This window comes from Neodiprion pinetum, chromosome 7 (genome assembly GCF_021155775.2).
Source record: "Neodiprion pinetum isolate iyNeoPine1 chromosome 7, iyNeoPine1.2, whole genome shotgun sequence".
Classification (NCBI taxonomy): domain Eukaryota; kingdom Metazoa; phylum Arthropoda; class Insecta; order Hymenoptera; family Diprionidae; genus Neodiprion; species Neodiprion pinetum.
The window spans coordinates 18,397,466-18,416,516 of record NC_060238.1 but is presented as its reverse complement, the minus strand read 5'-3'; the positions used below and the strand labels follow the sequence as shown (position 1 = coordinate 18,416,516).

Here is a 19,051-nt window from a genome sequence, read left to right as displayed (position 1 = left end):
TCGTGCTCACGACAATAAAATCACTGCAATCTATCAGCATTACCAAACTTTGTCTAATTTCCACGTTAATGATTGCGAACCAAAGTTGTATAACAATGATGAAACGTTGCTTGAGAGAAACTGGAATAATCGGAAACGTTTGGGAATTTCATTTTGAGAATCTATCGGGTAATCGACCTGCCACTCCAAGATGTTGATAGAACACGATGTTCGAAGAAGACATTCCTTGGTTTCTATTGCCGTTGTACGTTTCTTTAACCTTTTAATTCACGCTGGGACACTCAGACGTCCAGCTTCTTTTTTTGCAGTTTTTTATTTATTAGACTACATTTTTGGGAACAACTGCCCAGTTTTTTGATTCCACGTGTACCCTGAAATATTTTTAAGTCTGAAGAAAATATAAAATTTATTTATTTATTTATTCCAAAAATAGTACATGTAAACAAATGATCGAAATTCATTTTTTCTTTTTTTTTGGAAAAATTTTTCCTTTTGTTGCTGTTGTTTATCAACAATTGTTATAAGCTCTTGATACTCAGTTTGTACTGGATATCAATCCAAAGCTTATTGAATATAACAGACTGAAGCGAAAATGCAGAATTGTCAAAAATTGACATGCTCTAGTGTGCGAAATCCGGAAAAGTTCTTCACTTAAGACTTGTGGAGACTGGCTAATTTTTGAGACATTAACGATTTTCAAGTCGTCAACACTACTAGTTGAATATATTTTTACAGACTTCATGAGAACCCTTCGCTTTTTTCATGCGGGCTGGAGACTGTTAATAACAGAGATACTATTATTTTTTTTTTCAATTTTTTTACTTCTCACTTTTTATATTAAAATTTTAGTGTGTTTTTCTTCAAAGTTTGAATTATATTTTTTGATAAGTTACTGGTGAGACAATAAGCGGTAAACAATTTTACTACCAATATTTGTTAAAACCGATAGATTAATTATCCACGAATATTATGTGAAATATATAAAGGCAATATGTGAAAATTCAAGCATGAAGCATTTTTTTCAAATTCAATCGTTTACCATTTGGTACTGTACATTGAAGCCAAGTAGTATCAGATTAGTTACAAGTTGAACACTTTTGTATTACGCTAAAATGTTTGTTAATCTTTACTATCTCGGATGTGAATTGTGTTTTGAAAGGGGTCCTTTTAAATAATCGATAAAAAGATATTTTACTATGACCAACTTCGTCGAATTAATTCTAATATATATATGTATATTATTACATCTAGGGGGAAATCTGGGGAGATTTTACTTCCTTCACGGTTCGTTTTTTGCTGTTGTAGCGTGGCGCTACTGGCTGTCACAGCATGCAAGGTCCCTAGATTAGGAAGGTCAAGACGGTCAAGACACGCGTGTTCCAGTTTTTCTGACTATAACATGGGCAAAAATGTTCTATGCGCGTTCGCCCAAAAAATATCAAACTTACATTACCGCATTATCTAGTTTTGACCAATCTTGCTCAATTTTTTAAGGTTAAGCATTAACGAGTTGCGCCCTTAGTATCCTGACGTGCACGAAATAAATAGAACCACGTATATATTTTGAGGTTAATCATTGTGACAGGTCAGGAATTAGAACCACACCGGGTGCTTTCCATTTAGAGCACAGTGTGGCAAATTTCTATTGTAAGCGGCCAATCCGGGCAAAGAAATAGACCAGAAATGTTTACACTGTGTCATATTGTGCTCTAAATGGAAAGCATCGATTGTCATACGAAACTTTTGGCGCATTCTCACTAATTTTTTTGCCCACGCGTGTCGTGACCTTCCTAATCTGGGGACCTTGACAGCCAGACCGTGCACAGCATCATTGCGCTGGCCGTGAAAATTCAGCCTAAGTGTAGGGCACTGCCATTACCTCCACGCTTTCAGCGCCCTGCGAGATACGTCAAACATAGCTAGCCGGCCTTAGAAATTTTTCGTCAAAGATTCGAAGCATCGAAGCACTGCGCGATTCAGGGATCCAGCAGAGATCCGGCGAATTGTCAGTGCATCAAAGAAACAGTGTCTGGGAGTCCCCGTGTTTTATTCTCCGGTACCACTTCCTAAATCGTAAGGAAACGCTTTCCACCAATTGAATTGTACAACTGTTCTCAGTAATATATCGTGTACTTGAAAATTTCCTCTCATTGAAGTGATCAATATGTTTTTGTATTTCTGTATGGTTTTACTAGTTGTTTTGTAACACGAAAATCTAACCTAACCTGTAACGTCGATTCGACTACATTTGTTTTCAAATCTTCATAGCTTTTTGGTTGTTTGTCTCAACAGAAAAGAGGTAAACTGAGGTTTTAATAATAATTTAAAGTTTTGTATTAGCAAAATCATAATCAATAACTAAACTACCGGTTTATAACTGTAGTCGCTACTTCCGAAGATAAGTAACATGAAAAATAAAAAGTCTGATGTTTCCAGCAGATTTTGCTAATTAATCTTTTACCAATGCCACCCATTAATTTACGTCTTAGACTCGTAACAACATTGAATTGTAATTAATCTAAAATCTAAAATATTTCTGTTTCCTTAGCATCATGGTACAGCCAATCGAAGAATTTTCAGCCAGGCCATATCAGATTGATCTGTATGAGAGAGCCGTCCAGTATAACAGTATCATATACTTGCCAACAGGGGCAGGAAAGACATACATTGCTGTCATGATCATAAAAAAATTAAGCGGCGATGTGATCAAGTAATCATTTATTCATTGTATTTTATAACTCCTCCTCCGCCATCCAGTTCTTATTCTAGACTAGTCAGTCCTGGTCAGAACTCATTTTTAATAATACAAGTTTCAACTCATTCTTAAATATAAGTCACATTATGACATGTACTTTCATAGTTTCAATTCTACTTGTCAATGGATTATTGTACATATATTAGTTTACAAGTCACCGGTCTAACTTTATAAACAACTGATCCTGCTTTTTGCACAAATCTATGATTATTCACAGAGTTTAGCATAAGCGTTTGGTGATGAAATCAATCCATTAATATTTTCTAATGTAATTCACTTATATCTTGTGTATTTTTTTTCTGTCACTTATTGATTTACTTATTAATTCATTTTCTAGGGCTGAAGCTTACTAATAATTCAACGATTGTTTGCTTTTTTCTTAGGCCTTACAGTGTCGGGGGTAAAAGAACAATTTTTGCAGTGAATACTGTTGCTCTGGCCGATCAGCAATTAAGATACTTACAAAGACATACTTATTTAAATTGTAGCAGTTACACAGGCGAAATGCAGGTTGATTATTGGAGCAGAGATAAATGGTTACAAGAATTGGAGGATAATCAGGTATTACTCAATATAAATATTATCTATATTTCCTGAAACTTTGTAATACCAGTAGTGTAGATAAAGTATTTCAATTGCCATCAATTGATGGCAAACTAAAACTTTTGTCATCATTTTCAATGAATACCGCAATAATTAGAAAATTCAATTTCTAACCAGCATTCAGGTATTTTCTTTCATTTTCGCGATTATTTGCAACACATGGACAACAACAAAGTTCAAATATATGTACAATGAAGCACAAACTTTTTTTTTCTTTAAGAAATTATCTGTTTAAAGAACATTTAATCATTATTTTGATGTCTGCAATAGTTTTGAGAGTTATCACAGTTAGTCATTCCAAGGTGGTTTTTATCTCAATTTCCTTAATGCAAAGGACCCTGCAATCGTTTAAATTCAAGATGATTTTGTGTACATACTAATATGTCGTTATCTCAAATTATTATATCAATATTGATATTGAAATATACCTGCTACTAACCGATTTCCAGGTCCTCGTTATGACTTCCCAAATATTCCTTGATATATTGAATCATGGCTATATATCATTGAGCCAAGTAAATCTCATGATTTTTGATGAGTGTCACCGAGCTGTGAACGACCATCCGATGCGTTTGATAATGCAGCGTTTTAAGGATTGCCCAAAGGACCAGCAACCAAGAGTCTTGGGCCTAACAGCGACTCTTCTGAACGGCAATATCAAAGTTGCAAAGCTTGACGAGACGATAACAGTAAGTTAACAGAATTATTTATATAAACCTACTCTGTGGATTTCTAGTTTTATTTTATGCTTCATGTTTTATAAATGTATTTTCAAAGGATTTAGAAACTACGTTTCATGGAAAAATTATCGCTGTTGAATCATTGATTGGCGTTAGAGGCTATGCTACAAACCCTATAGAATCCATGGTCAGATTCAGTCCACCGTTAAGGCTGACAGTACTAGAATCGACAATGGCACGATTGATACAAGCCAGGGAGATCCTGAAAGTAGTAGAAATAAAGATTGATCATGAGATGATTAACAAAAGTGATAATGTTTTCAAACCTAAGAGCAAATCGAACAAATTTCAAAACGTTTTGAGTGATCTGGAAGAACACTTGAAAGTGATGGGTAAAAAAGTCTTATAGTTTTTTAAAGCTATCTTTCACGTCTATTGCTCTATTCTAAACCCTTACATCCTTATCACACTCACCAATGCACATTGAATTTATTTCAGGTATATATGGTGGAAGTAAAGCAGCGCTGTTACATACCATACAACTTGAGTACATAAAAAAATCTATTAATAATCAGGTATGTATTAGCGATCGAATAGATAATTAGTGAATATAATTAAATGTATTTACTACTGACAGTGAATTGTTTCAAACAGTTGAAAAGCGGGAAATTTTACTGAATTTATAACTCAAGGATATTAATTTCAGGAAACTGTTTTTGTGATTGATTACCTGATAACAGTTTTGACCAGTATAAGGAAAATACTTGAGGATGAAATGGAAGGTTACGAACCCAATGAGCAGATAATGAAGTGGGTGATAAAGCTATTTACAAGGCGAAGGCATAATGTCATTTACAAACTTTGTTTATATTTATGCAAAATAATAGGCGTACATAACAGTATTAGGTGTTAAAATATGAATGAAAATTTTCAAGACATTCCAAAGTTTACCAAAGAGGCTATAAATAATTAAACACCTAAAAAATTGACCAATTTTTGGTATTTAGATGTCGATAACCCATTATTCAATTTGATTTGGATTTGTTTTATTCAAAAGTATATTCGAATCCAGCTTCATTTGCGTATTTTTTTTTTTTTTTTTTTTCCATTAGAATCAATTGGTAGGAAACCTTTGTATTAACTAACGACTACCATTTCATTCGGTAGCATATTTTGTATTGTCTACGATATCTCTAAAAGGGATTTACCTCAAATTTGGAAACAGTATTTTCAGCTAGTCTAATGTCTTTGCCATCGTCCCATTTTTCTTTAACCATATCTTTTGTTGTTAACTAATTTAAAAAACTGGACATTTTTATTTTTTTTTTGTTTTATCAAAAATCAAATTTCGAATTCAAACGGTCGCCATTTTATTGAAAAAAAAACGAAGACCATCGAATCTTGGCAAACAAAATAAACTATCCAAGAATACTGTCTCCAAATTTGAAGTAAATCATTTGAACCATTCTTTTATATATTATGGGCACTGCAAAATATGTCACTGAGCGTAATGGTAGACTCTGATTGTCAATTCAATGCTTCTTATTAATTGATTCTTATAACAAAAATGTAAGCGAAGCACAGGCTACATGTATTTGAAGAAAATACACCCCGATTGAATTGAATTACTGGTTGTGAATTTATGCAGCTTTTCAGCTGTCTACTGCTATATAACCCATTAATTCTACAGTTTACATTGTTAATTCAGTACTGTAATTGTCAAGAAAAATTAGTAAAATTGATAAGTCTGACATTACGCTCTTCTCTTAGAATTCTATTTCGTACTTTTGATAGTAATATTCACAACCGTAATTATTCATCACAACCTTCACGAATCTTATAGATTTTCATCTGATCAAGTTCTGAAATTGTTCAAAGTTTTCCTGGATTTCAATAGGGAAAAGTTGGATTCGCAAAGATTTTGTTGCCTTGTTTTTGTCCAACGACGATTTACAGCCAAAGTGTTGTACCATGTATTAAGGGTAAATATGCTGATTTGTTTTCTATTTTAAACAGCAATCAGTTATTGTGCAGAATAGAACATTTTTTAACGTGTTTCACAATATTCGTTTCAGAATTTGCACAATACAAACGAGAATTACAAATTTTTACTTGCTGAATTTATGGTCGGGTTTTCAGCTAATCCACACGATAGCGCCAGAGAATCTCTCTGTCAGAGGAAATGGAATAAAGAAGTTTTACACAAGTCAGTGAAATGATTAAGTCCAGTATGATTATCCAACATTTGCATGATCCAGTTCAACTCACATGCTGCCATGTAAATTCATTCGAAGTTCGTGTCGTATTCAAATGAATCGAACGCTAAATTTTTGTAAACAAAAATAATGTAACACGCGTGAAAGTGAATGCAATATTGAAACAAATTTAATAATTTTCAAGATTAAAAAATGGTCAAGCAAACTGCATCATAGCGACAGACGTGATAGAAGAGGGAGTCGATGTTCCAGACTGCACTCTGGTTGTTCGATACAATTTGCCAATGGACATTAGATCATACATACAAAGTAAAGGGCGAGCACGTCATGCAACGAGTAAATATATCATATTAGTTCCCAGCAATGACGATCAATTTGCACCGAAATATGCCACCTTCAAATTAATTGAACAGAAGTTGGAACAGGTATGTCTGAACTTTGTGCAAATTATAATTAGTGTAATAATCATCCCAATTTTCATTGTCAGTTCCTAATTGGCAAATCGCAATTCCGTACTGAACCAACTCCCGAAACATTGGACCAAGAATTATATACTAATGAAATAGAACCTTATGCCGTCACAAATACTAATAATGAAATTAGTGTTGTCACTGGAACAAGCGCAATAAGTTTAGTGAATCGCTATTGCTCTACATTGGGGAATTCACACTTCGTTTCTCTAACTCCAACGTGGAAATTAAAGAAACTGTGTTCAGATACTGGCGATCTAAAATTCCAGGTATTTTATGGTATACACAATGGAGCAATTTCTTGTGGCCAATACTTTTATTAATTAATCTGTATAACTCTGCAGGTCAGTTTACAAGTGCCGATATTATCACCTTTGAAACAAATAATTCTCGGAGATCCTATGCCGAGTATAAAGCTCGCTAAACGCTCGGCTGCCTTGAATTGCTGTAAAGAATTGCACCATATCGGTGAATTAACGGACAACTTATTGCCTGTGACAGTTGATCTGATTTTAGAAGACGTTGACTATTTGTTTCCGCTATGGATAGATGAAGAAAAAACACCACTATCACAGCCAGGAACGGAAGCCAGGAAACGGCTACATGAACTCGTAGTATGTAAAAATGTTACAGCACTGAAAAACTTTTATCGTTCGAGCCAGCAAAGGCAAGAAATCTACTTGTGCGCTTGACTTGAAAAATTTATTTACAGTATCCCGAATGTCTCTTCTCTGCTTTTCCCATGCCTGACCAGGACTTGTATCTTCACATATTGAATATCAAACCAATTTATAGTGTGCCTCAGGATAATCGGCGCTTAGTATTTTACAACATTTTATCAGACTGTACTGGATATGCTATTTTATCAACAAAGAGAATGCCGCAGGTATGCACAAATTTAATTGGCAAAAACTGAAAGATTTTAAGTGAAAAAATTTTCACCACAGCTTTCAGCGTTTTCGATATTTCTCAATGTTGGGGAGGTGAATGTCAACGTTGAAGTTAATCACACCAAACTGCAATTGACTGCCGACGAAATAGGAAAGCTCAGATGTTTTCACACAATGATTTTTACAGAAGTAATGCCAATTATCAAGCCCTTCATGGTGTTCGACAAAGACAACTTAGACAACAGTTTCTTGATTGTACCAGGTAATACGATTTTTAGTTTTCTTTGATTAGAACGCACGACTCAAAACTTAATCACTTCTCTGATCTATGCTTGGCTTTTACTGTTTTTAGTTGACCATAAATGGGAGATAAACTGGGAAACTGTTAAGTCCAACCACAAAATAGAGCCCATAAAGCCGGAGAAACCAATCTGTGTCAGAAACGTAGACTATGAACTTGCTTTAGTCAGGCCAAGCTATAGATCAGCAAATGTATACATAGTTACCCAAATTTGTGAAGATAGATTCGCTGAGTCGAGTTTTCCCACACTTGACTATTACTCATATGTGCACTATTTTAAAAGCAAGCACGATCTTCTTATTGAAGAAGGGCGACAGCCTCTGCTTGAAGTTAAAGCCATTTCGACAAAACTAAATTGTATCAGACCACGGTGAGTTATTATTCTACTTGCGTAAAATCGTTATATTGAATTCTAAGATCAGCACATTTGGATCTTTACTTCAAAAAGGGGATCAAGTGCTGGATTAAGTAAACGAAAGCGAGCTGATTTGTCTGAAGATTTCGAAGAACATTTGGTACCAGAGTTGTGCGTCAGATTTGAGTTCTCTTCTTTATATTGGCTCAAGGCGACCACCCTGCCGTCCATTATTCATAGGATTTCACAATTGTTGATTGCTGACCAACTACGAGTAACCATTGAAGCCGATGTCAAGTTGGGGTTGGCCAAGTCGGATGCTAGACAAAAATGGAAGGATTTCAGAGTCTCAGAAAACACAGTAAACATTGCAGATAATGAACCTTCACTTGATACGTCCTCTGATGATTTGTTACCCGAAACTGTGCAATCAAGGCCTGAATTAACAGGACCTGAATTTGATGGTAAGAATAATTTTCACGGCGCGGTGAGTAAGTAGAAAATCAATAAACACAGGTCTTATATGAAAAGAAGCACTTGAATCCTTATCCAATTGTATGATGTATGGATTTTTTTTTTTTTTATTAGTGTTGGATTCAGAGTCAAAACTGTACTCATGGACCAAGAGCCAGGAGCCTCAAGATATTGAGCGAAATATTGACGAGATTCAATTAATTGACATAGATTACTACGAACGTTTCATGTCCTCTTCTTCCCAAGAAGATAGTGATATTCTGGTAAAGATATGGGATAAAGTATCACTTCACTGATTGTATCACATAATTATTACATGAATCGTATCTGCTTCTAGAGAAACAATATCAAAGCTCGAAATCATATGAGTAAACCAGACGTACAAGTACCAAAAATAAAATTACTCTACCAAACTACACAAAATGGTCCTGATCAAGTCTCTATAATGGAAGTGAGTGTTCACACTTAAAAAGTAATATACATATATATGTATAAATATTAGGGTGCTTTTTTTGGGACTATTTTTTTTTCGCTTCCGACCTGAAATGTTGGAAATGCTTATTTTGGGGGAATTTTTTTTTAAGCATTTCCAACAAAATTTCAGGTCGGGAGCGAAAAATAAATAGTCCCCACAAAAAAAGAAACCCAATAAATATACGATTAATACAGAAGCCTGATGAAAGTTTTCTATGAATTTCACAGGCATTGACTGCTAAAATGTCGCATGACGTGATGAATTTAGAAATTCTTGAAACGCTTGGAGATTCATTTCTAAAATTTTTTACGTCATTGTTTTTGACGGACACGTTTCCCACTTTTCCGGAGGGTCATCTCACTTCGATTAAAGGAAAAATAATTGGTAATCGTAATCTTTATTACGCTGGTTTCAACAAAAAATTACCTGGCATGATCAAGGTTGAGGAATTTACACCCACAAGCAATTTTATTGTGCCGGCTTATTCAGTACACAGAAAATTACAGGGGATACTGTTGCGTGCAGAGGTATGCAAATTATTTTCTAAACATTCATTACAGAATTCTTTTCAATGTGCTTTATCATCATACCCACTTATTTAAAGTGCACTAAATTTTTCAAATTGTTCGCACACACTATGTGGCAAAAATTTAGGGAGAAGTGACAGTTTTGATCGGAGTATTAGAGAAAAGATTATAAATCATAACATTGAAATTCACTGACTTAAATTGATTACCATTCTGTTTAAAATTTTTGCTTAGGTATCGCCAAACATTTTATACAATTTGAGGATATCGAAAGAAGAACAATTGTCTGGGTATCTAAATAGTAACACTATCGAGGAGATTCAAGATAAAGTATGTGGATGGGAAGGTGGAGACGCTCAATCTGGTTTAGAACATTTTTTGTGCGTTCAAACCGTGTCTGACAAAACAGTTGCGGACTGTGTGGAGGCCCTTATCGGAGTATATTTGCAGGTAGCGTTTTAAAATTTTTCTTCAACTTGAATAAAAGTATAACATCTCGATGGAAATATGAAAAATTTTATGAGATGAGATTTATGAAATTTTCGTAAGTTCATGAGATTAGTATTAACAGTCATGAAATGTTAAAAAATTGTCAACTTTACAAATTATGCATGCAATTTAATACTTGAGTTTGCTCTAACTTAGCTAACAAATGACTCAGGGCACGCGAGATTTAAAAGTTTAATTTACAGAGCACAGGCATCGAGGGTGCTGCAAAACTTCTGCAATGGTTCCAAATTATACCATGCGAAATTCCTGTTGAAAGCATATTAGGCGGAGAGCCCAAGAACCCACTTATTGGCGATGGGAACCCCAATATGCATATGGCATGGGCAAGCACACTTGAAGAAAGAATAGGATACAAATTTCAAAATCGAGGCTTTCTATTGCAGGTAATGAATTGATTTTGATATTTCTTTTTTAATCTTGATAACCACATACAAAATTTCTTGTAAATATTCAATTTTTTTTGTTCCATTTATTACGATTTGTAATAAACAATTTATCTCACAATCCAATTTGTTCCACAATCTCAAATTTGTATAATTTTTACAGGCCTTTAGTCATTCGTCTTATTCACCCAATGTTATAACAGCCTCTTATGAGAGGCTGGAATTTTTGGGCGATGCAATATTAGGTGAGAAAAATAATGTTCTATCACACGGTAATTTCATTGATTAAACAAAATTTTGAATTAAAGTCGTACTGATTTTTTAAGTTTTTATTATAAATCTTTTTTTTTTTTTAAATGGTGTGCTACTGAATTTTTCTCTTTCCATTTGTAGATTTCCTCATCACTGCTTACATCTTCGAAAATTTTGACAATTTGTCACCTGGGCAACTTACGGATCTCAGATCAGCACTGGTTAATAACATCATTTTTGCTTGTCTAGCGGTTCGATACGGATTACACACATATCTTTTGGCGTATTCTCCACTGCTTATTGATATGGTCGACAAATTTGTCGCATTTCAAGAACAGAGAGAGCATGCAATAGATGATGAGGTATTCATCGTGAATTATTTGTAAATTGGTGATGTCTGCATGATTGCGTTATCGGCTTCCCGAATTTATAAATTTTTCGACTATTTGAAAATTATTATTTTTTCAATCTATTTCTGTAATATCAAATTTTCAGTTAATAGCAATGAAAAACTGGCGGTAAAAGTGTTACATTATTAATCATTTTTTACTGTGTAATGCTATTGATATTTATAAATCAAGGTATAGTATAACCTGGTTAGAACTAATAGTAACTTGGATTATAAATTGTTATTCAAAGATCAAACTTTTGTGGAAACTTTTTTTTATTGTGTCGTTTAACGTTTAATGCGTGTATATTTTTACAGCTATTGTACGTTTTATTGGAAGAAACTAGACACAGTATGGCCGAATTTGTTAGCGTACCCAAAGTTTTGGGTGATATTTTTGAGGCATTGGCTGGAGCCATTTACCTAGACAGTGGTAAATCGTTGACGAAAGTTTGGGAAATATTTTATGCCTTAATGCACCGCGAAATTGGTGCGTAGCAAAAAATTGCTGCTTCAATTTGAAACAAGTTAGTTACTAAAAATAAAGTACCATTGATGAACATTGAAATAAAATTTCTTTACAGATACATTCAGTAAAAATGTTCCAAAGCAACCTGTTCGAATGTTATATGAGACACAAGGTGCTCACCCGAAATTTTTGTAAGTATGATTGCATTAATATTGTGCATTCACATGCATTGAATCTTTTAATTTATCTTAAAATAATGCTATTCTCAGCCCTGCAATTGCCCTTGATAATAAGGATACGATTATGGTACCACTTGAGATAACAATTTGTGGTAATAAAAAGAAAATTATTCATGGATTTGGGAGTAATACAAAAGAAGCTAAATGTGCAGCTGCCAAACAAGCTTTGAAGGAGCTGAGACGCAGGTAATGAATAGTGATGCGGAACAACATGCGTTATTTGAAGCCGTTTTCAACCCCTTTTTACTTTTATTTATTCAGGAATATGTAGTGTGCATGTAGATTGCTTATCCGCATGCTTCCCATGTAACATTTCGTGCATGAATATATAGAAGATGAAAAAAATGAAGTATAAGAATGGAGAGAAAAACATAACAGAAATAAGAAATTACCTCCAAAAACAGGTAGGACCAAGTGTGCCTATGCAACGGCATTATGGTATCTATTACGAATCGAAATATCTATGTACTTTGAAAGCTTCGCTAATTATAAATACATAGATACTAACGAAGTGGGGCATCGTAAATAATCTTAGATAAAAATCAAATAATAACGATTATCGATTTTATAATTTTATTTGTAACTTCCAAGATTTTCCAAATATTTTTCTAAAAAGATCAACGATACTAACTCAGATTTATTAAAAATGTACTAGGTAATTAGAGAATCAATCGCAATAAATGAAAACGCAAAGCATGACCTATTAAATTGTGCAATTTTTTACGTATTATATACAGAATTTTTTTGATACTAAATGGGTATTGTGTGAGGATAATGTTTTTTGTTCGAACTTTTGTTATTTGTATTCAGCTCGTCGATACCCGCTTGAATTTATAGCTTAACGAACCCATAAGTTTTTAGAATTTTTCTTACAACATGTAACAGTGCAAGCCGTTTCAAGGTTACTATGCGACTATGCTTAACATTTGGTTTTATAGTATACTACAGACATGGGTGCTATTGAGAATTCAAATTTTATTAGATTTATTTAGCTTTATAATGATCGTTTTATATACGAAACTTAGCCCATGAACTTTATATATTTAAATTTCAATTACATAGAGAGTTTCGTACTTCAAATTCAAAAATAGATTTATTTTCAGATTTTTTCAATTAATTGTTTGAATTTATTTCTAAACAGTTTTATGTTTGGACAAACTAAATAAACAAATGTATGTTTTAAAATCATGTATTTAGATAACTAAGACAGGTTTTTTTTACTTTCAACTATAGTTTCAAAGAAAACTGATGTAAGTTGTTATGTCGATCTTCCATCGATATCAAACCTACAAATTATTGGAAACAAGAACTCCAAATCGAAAAAATTCAAACATGTATGTTTGCTTGTTGAATCTTTGTGTAATAACAACTGAAACTTCTGTGGAACAAAATAGTTTTTTTATTGTTTTCAACTGTACAGTTGAAGTAACTTAAAAAAATTTAAACTGTAAAAATCATACATCTTCAAGATATTAATGAAGTTGGTTAGTTATCTATTCATTCTATTAGCCTAACACAGATATTTATTTCCTACGATTACATTGTAGGCATTCCAGTATTGAATTACGTCTATATCCAGAGTAACGATCGGCTTTTGTATGTACACATGCAGACTAGTTGTTAGTCACCGATGATTTGAAATCACAATTTCATTGGCTCATAATTTTCGAGGTGAAAGTTATTTTGTGGGTAATTTTTACTTCAAAATGAAAATGCCTATAAATGTATTCAACGCCTTTTTACCACACTTATCTTTCACCCAGAATTATGATGAATGACTGGGGCTTTAAATGTGAACCAGAAATATATTATTGTCAAATTTTTGTATTGAATGAATTAAAGAGTAAAATTGATATCAGTTATACAAAAATAACCCGAGTTATGAATAAGTAATTTCTTCCTTCCCGTAGTGGGTTCCTCAATTTCAAAGACCCAAACGGAATTGTCCGCAACAGGTAAAGTGAAACTGAACATTTGTAAATGGTCCTAGTCTCATTTCCCAACATTGTAAAGACACAATTCATCCTGCACCATATCAATTTTCATTGCCTCGTTTTTTTAGCGATGGTTTATCGAAAACTTGTTTCATTCCAGCAGCTTGGTTATTGTGGAATTTTAAGTTTTGAGCGGTCTCAGAAATCCATGGTGAATCAAACTGCGTTGTGTCTTGATCTACCAAATGTGTGTACTTGGTTCTACCGCTACGCCCAAAGTTTTTCACTTGCATTACTTTCGGCAATATAGTTTTGTCGAAATGATCTTCCAACGTTGCACCAGAGAAATCTCGTTTGAAAATTGTATCGTCTTTGTCCAAATAGAATGCACCGCGATGGTAGTACTTCTGCAAAAACTTGTACTTTCCTTTCGCTGCTTTGTTCGTTACCAATTTTGGGTTTAGACGCAGTTCCTGACGACGCTCTTCTTCTGTCATATTGCGAAGTCGCTCTATCTCTAACCGTTCCTTTTCCAATCTGTTGGATAGAAAAATATAGGGTTGAGTTGGATTACAGTGGTAGTCATGAGACTGAAATTTGTAACAATAATGTCGCGATGCATATTTAGGAAAAATATCCCAACTTTGGGACTGTCAAAAATTCAGTGAACCGTAATGAGGTGAAACATTCTTGTATTTCACGAAAACTTCTTTAGTCATCTAAACATTACAAAATAGTACTTCTTTATCAATATTTCGACGCATTAATGTTACTAAATTCAACCTTATTGGTAGTTAGACTTTTTTGAAAACCCAGGCATTTTTATGTTCCGTTTGTTCGAAATTTTTAGCAGTATGGTTTTTTCAGTTTCAAATTAAACGAATTCCCAAAGATATCTTTAAAAGAATGATTTGAGTGGAAAATATTCTTGAGTTTACGTACTGTTCTCGTTCCTCTCTGTCTCGTTTTATTCTCTTCAACTCGCGTAGTTTCCATGCCTCATATTCCACTTCGTCGTTCTCATCGTCGGTGCAAACATCGTTTATGTTTCCTTCCTGATCTACTATAGTCTTGCCAGTTTGGGTTTCTTTTCGTATAGCGTCTTCTACCATCTAAAAATAACCAAAATCAACATCAGCCGAAAGATTCACAATTTTCAAAGTGTATAGTCTAGTTTAGCTCGATTGTTTAATGTCTACTTGGACGAAAAGTTGGTAAGTGAAGCTTGTCGTTAGTGAACAAGAAAGAAATCGCAACATATAAAGTTTCTCTTTCCTTAATACCTTGATAAGGGGTGAAAACATGTTTAGAAAGGATTCAAGATTGAATGAATATCAGTTTCCAAAAGGATTACCCTCAATGTCTGCCTTTTTCTTTCCTCTGCCATTTTCTTGGCTTCTATTTCGGCCTGCTTTTGTTTCATAGCTTCCTTCTCTTTTTCCATAACAGTGATCCTATCCTTTTTCCGGACGAAAACAGGTTTCAATCTCGGTCCAGTTTCTTCCTCAGAATCGGTGTATTCTTCATACTCTGAGCTATCTTCGGAGCTGTTGGTTCGGAGCTTCTCCTCATCTTCTTCATGAAACATTTCCTGGTCAGCTTCCTTCTTAGATAAAACTCGCTGTTTCAATGCGTCTCGACGTCTTTCAATTTCAGAATCGGACAAATCTTCATCCTCCGAGGAATCTGAGCTCTCCAATTTTATCCTTTCGCGCGTTCGCTCAGGCTCAGTCTCCAATACCTCAGGTTCGTGAATGTGCCGATGCCTTTCAACACGAATTTCTGTATCGACCTCCTTGTGCTTCTCGATTCTAGTTAAACGCCTCAGCCTAGGATCATCCTCGTCCCTCAGTTTACCGTGTGACGGAACAGGGATATCAGTTACAGTCTCTAATTCCTCGAGAGGTTTGAGTGTTCGCTTTTCCATGAAATCTTCATCCTCGGACTCTTCATCCGAACTCGCCATAGGCGCATAATCGGGACGTTTGCCGGACACATAACGATGGACCTTAACCTTTTTCATCGACAATTCGCCTGAAAATATTGAACGAAAATTGAATGCATATCTTCAATTGTACAAAACTTTATGCCTAAATTTCATAATAAAGTAAGCTTTAAAACGTATGCAACTTATTGGGAGTACAGTAAACAGGTGTCTCACATAATAAATCAGCTCACCTTTGTCATTTTTAACTGGCACTGCACCCGCGGTACTTTGTATACCCATGGGTGCTGGTGCCAACGAGTTATTAGTCACAAAATAATCCATCATTGTATAGAAATTGTTTGTTTAACCGGTCATCTACAAATGCTGTCGTATGATCGCAATTCACAGCAGCTCACGGCGTGCGAGTCAATAACATGGACTTGACTTCACTCCCTACTCATCTCTGCTTCAACCAGCTTCAACAACAAAACGCCATTTTACCAGCCTTGTCATTTGGTTCAGCTGTTTGGTTGGTAACCTTGTGATATCCAGATCTCATCGCTGGTGGTTGGTTTTGATGTTGACAGCACTGGCAGATTTTTCTATCTCTTTTGCACTAATGTTTTTTATAATTAGTGAATTCTGTTTCACTTGCAGGGAATGTTCAGTGCTCATAGGATATGTTTGGAATCGCATCAAATACACCCAGCAACGTGCCCAGTCCAATATCAGTTGTGCCGTTACCATTGTTACCGACAGAGGAGATAATTCGCTGATCAATCGACTATTGTAGGTAAGCAATTCATCTGATCAACATTTCTAATGCACCATCGACTGATATTTGATAAATCATTTGAATCAGCAATGAATAAAATTCAGTGTTATCAAACATCCAACGCATCGGACACGTTTCGAGAATTCGAATACATATTAGAAGGCTCATTTTGACACAAATTGTGTGACAAACATCGAAGTAAACAAATCTTCTATGGCTCTATTGAACACACGAAATTCAGCGACTACCAACAGACATGTGCTCAGTTAGCGAAGCAGCGGAGGCATTGAAGCGTCTAAGCTGTCGAAGAATAAAAATAATGTAGTTGCAAACAGCGTTCGAGGAGTGTTCGAACTTATCAATTGGTACGGATCAAGTTCGAGAATTAATCCAAAGATAGTGCGGGTAGTTCTCACAGCCTCCCGAACCACGATCGTTTTTCGTTACTCAGCGGTTTGATAGTAGTGGAAAGGGGGCGAGCGAAAGTTTCTGACGATGAGGCTCGGCGGCTGACAAGATATTATAGCGGGTAGGGGAAGTCGTTCAGTTACGTCGTGAGAAACTAGCCGTCGAAGGGAAGGGAAGGGCTGCCGGCGGTGTCGGCGGGATGAGGGGGCGGAGCTGAGCGGAGAGGAGAGGGTTTGGAATGGGTCGGAATGGAAGACGACGACGACGACGACTAGTAGCACCAGTCCGAGAAGAGGTAGCAAGCGTAAAGCCGAAAGGCAAAGGTCCATCGAAGCCGCGCTAACGCAACGTAAGGAAGCATCGCACGAACTCCAAAACTGTGCGTGGTTCGCGCAACGATCCAGTTGTTACGAATAATTTACAATTAGAGTTGTCTTCGATCGAACGTGTTTCGTTATTTAAAATTATTGTGACGCGCGCACGCGTTCTGCCGCACAGGTTTACCTGATTTCCTGCTAAATATTGTGTGTGCCAAAATTTCAAATAAATACGTATGTACCTGCAATAAACATATATTTTGTTTTTCTCTCTTTCTCTTGTGTTTCTTCTTCGCTTTTTCTCCCTCGTTTTTCTAATCTGCCTTGTTTAAAACTGTGTCAACAGTCGCGACGACGTGAAAACTAGAAAGGTAGGAAAAAAAGGGAAAAGAAGCAAGGCTGTATACAGAACAAGAGACTGAGAATTTAATTCGAAATCAAACTTAGGAAAAATCTAAGTCCAAATAGGTTTTTCATTAACGTGTGGTATCATTGTGAGAAATAGTGTGTGTAATTCACTTTTGTAAGTGCGTCAGGTGATGACATTGGGATCGATGTAGAGTGCCCTGTTCCAGTCTGGATTTGGATAAAAAAAAAAAAATCAACACACAAGGAGGGAAGGTAAATAACATCATTGTATACAACAACAAAAATCCAGGAACGCAAATTTTTCACCTTGGTTAGGTGTCATTTCCAACTTCGAATGTGAGTAATTTTTCATCCTGCTCTCCCCTGTGGATTGTTAACAGTGACAATATCAATTGACCGCACATTAAAAACGATGAATGGCGTCAAAGATGAGACATCTCCACGAATTCCATGTTTTTTACACGAGATTATTTTGAAGACGCACGTTTATTTCGGTTGGCAGTATGGATGAATTTAGCTAGGCAGCCAACCTATTGTGGAAAATTCCCTAGTGAATGCCGGTATTTATAGATCATTCTTGTCAATTAAGATCAAATTAGTTGCTCTCACATATTAAGACTGAAAAATGATATAGCAAACTGTTTGCAAAGCGTGTTATGCCTGGAACTCATTAGCATAAATTGCATTTTCGAAGAATACAATTTCTGGTAGACTTATTATTGTTGCGTAGAACAAAAACTGTTTTTGCATATTTATGTTTAGAATTGCGCTATATGCGAATTTTTCGCTTCAACGACACATGGTTCTGATTGCCGCTAAAATAAGTAATAAATTAACAGGATCGGTAAAGACAGACTACAGCATACCTTCAGCTCGATTGTTTTTCATACTACATTGCTATCACGTGACGAACTTCAACCTGATTTTTGAAGATCTTGTACCTACGGTTTTCTTAGCTAATCAATAGAATTCCTTGTTTCGTAACAATCAAGAAGAGATTTATATCAAGAATAGAATCAATTCGTCCACTTCCCACAAATTCTCACGTGTGATCATGTTGTGTGCCAACGTTGCCGATTCGCTACTTTCATAACGATTCTTCTACCAACGAAAATGCTGAATTTCACATTCTCAGTGTCATTCCACAAATATCGGTGTTAACGTTCATCTTCTTATTCTTTCGGATCTAACATTTGATGCCCATATTAATTTCTAACATATTATACTTTATTTTCTATTACGACCGGAACCTTAGGAATTTATTGTTAGCAATTTCCATGTTGGTAGCAGTGTAAGCGCGACTCGGGGCAGCGAAGTATGGCCAACGTAATGTA

The 19,051-nt window shown here is 35.2% G+C and overlaps 3 protein-coding genes across 8 annotated transcripts in view; 2 read left to right on the top strand and 1 right to left on the bottom strand.

Moving 5' to 3' along the window:
- The first annotated feature begins 1,442 nt into the window (after nucleotides 1-1,442).
- Dcr-2 (Endoribonuclease Dcr-2) lies at nucleotides 1,443-13,680 on the top strand. 4 transcript variants are annotated; one of them, XM_046635525.2, is made up of 27 exons: nucleotides 1,443-2,056; nucleotides 2,549-2,710; nucleotides 3,139-3,316; nucleotides 3,808-4,047; nucleotides 4,136-4,430; nucleotides 4,537-4,613; nucleotides 4,745-4,848; nucleotides 5,882-6,020; nucleotides 6,114-6,244; nucleotides 6,439-6,679; nucleotides 6,742-6,993; nucleotides 7,069-7,338; nucleotides 7,437-7,610; nucleotides 7,672-7,876; nucleotides 7,967-8,285; nucleotides 8,364-8,734; nucleotides 8,859-9,007; nucleotides 9,082-9,195; nucleotides 9,447-9,746; nucleotides 9,981-10,196; nucleotides 10,439-10,639; nucleotides 10,803-10,884; nucleotides 11,033-11,253; nucleotides 11,598-11,769; nucleotides 11,864-11,939; nucleotides 12,018-12,173; nucleotides 12,249-13,680. In XM_046635525.2, exons 2-27 carry the CDS (start codon nucleotides 2,553-2,555, stop codon nucleotides 12,256-12,258), a joined length of 4,851 nt encoding a protein of 1,616 aa, XP_046491481.1. In that variant the 5' UTR covers nucleotides 1,443-2,056; nucleotides 2,549-2,552; the 3' UTR covers nucleotides 12,259-13,680. The 4 variants fall into 4 exon arrangements, with proteins under 4 accessions (XP_046491481.1, XP_046491482.1, XP_046491479.1 ...); XM_046635526.2 differs by having other exon boundaries at nucleotides 1,443-2,073; nucleotides 5,936-6,020; XM_046635523.2 differs by having other exon boundaries at nucleotides 1,443-2,073.
- Nucleotides 12,778-16,362, bottom strand: Mfap1 (Microfibril-associated protein 1). Its single transcript, XM_046635535.2, has 4 exons — nucleotides 16,100-16,362; nucleotides 15,276-15,955; nucleotides 14,864-15,033; nucleotides 12,778-14,458 (listed from the first exon to the last, which is right to left on the bottom strand). Exons 1-4 carry the CDS (start codon nucleotides 16,191-16,193, stop codon nucleotides 14,023-14,025), a joined length of 1,380 nt encoding a protein of 459 aa, XP_046491491.1. The 5' UTR covers nucleotides 16,194-16,362; the 3' UTR covers nucleotides 12,778-14,022.
- Nucleotides 16,363-17,097: 735 nt separating this feature from the next.
- Nucleotides 17,098-19,051, top strand: part of kst (spectrin beta chain, non-erythrocytic 5 kst) — a 79,588-nt gene continuing 77,634 nt past the window's right edge. Inside the window, exons 1-2 of one of the 3 annotated variants that reach the window (XM_046635522.2) lie at nucleotides 17,098-17,582; nucleotides 17,877-17,969. The gene's annotated coding sequence lies outside the window, so the exon portion shown is untranslated. Of the gene's footprint in view, nucleotides 17,583-17,694; nucleotides 17,970-19,051 lie in introns of all 3 variants that reach the window. The other 2 variants (XM_046635521.2, XM_046635520.2) reach the window with 2 other exon arrangements.

Bases quoted from the DNA above. Each gene is read 5' to 3' on its own strand.
- Mfap1 (XM_046635535.2), bottom strand. From the start codon at position 16,193: ATGATGGATTATTTTGTGACTAATAACTCGTTGGCACCAGCACCCATG. The intron at 15,956-16,099 runs GTGAGCTGATTT...CAATATTTTCAG, and splicing joins GCCAGTTAAAAATGACAAAG to GCGAATTGTCGATGAAAAAG. The intron at 15,034-15,275 runs GTAATCCTTTTG...GGTTATTTTTAG, and splicing joins GAAAAAGGCAGACATTGAGG to ATGGTAGAAGACGCTATACG.
- Dcr-2 (XM_046635525.2), top strand. From the start codon at position 2,553: ATGGTACAGCCAATCGAAGAATTTTCAGCCAGGCCATATCAGATTGAT. The intron at 8,286-8,363 runs GTGAGTTATTAT...TACTTCAAAAAG, and splicing joins CTAAATTGTATCAGACCACG to GGGATCAAGTGCTGGATTAA. The intron at 10,197-10,438 runs GTAGCGTTTTAA...TTTAATTTACAG, and splicing joins TTATCGGAGTATATTTGCAG to AGCACAGGCATCGAGGGTGC.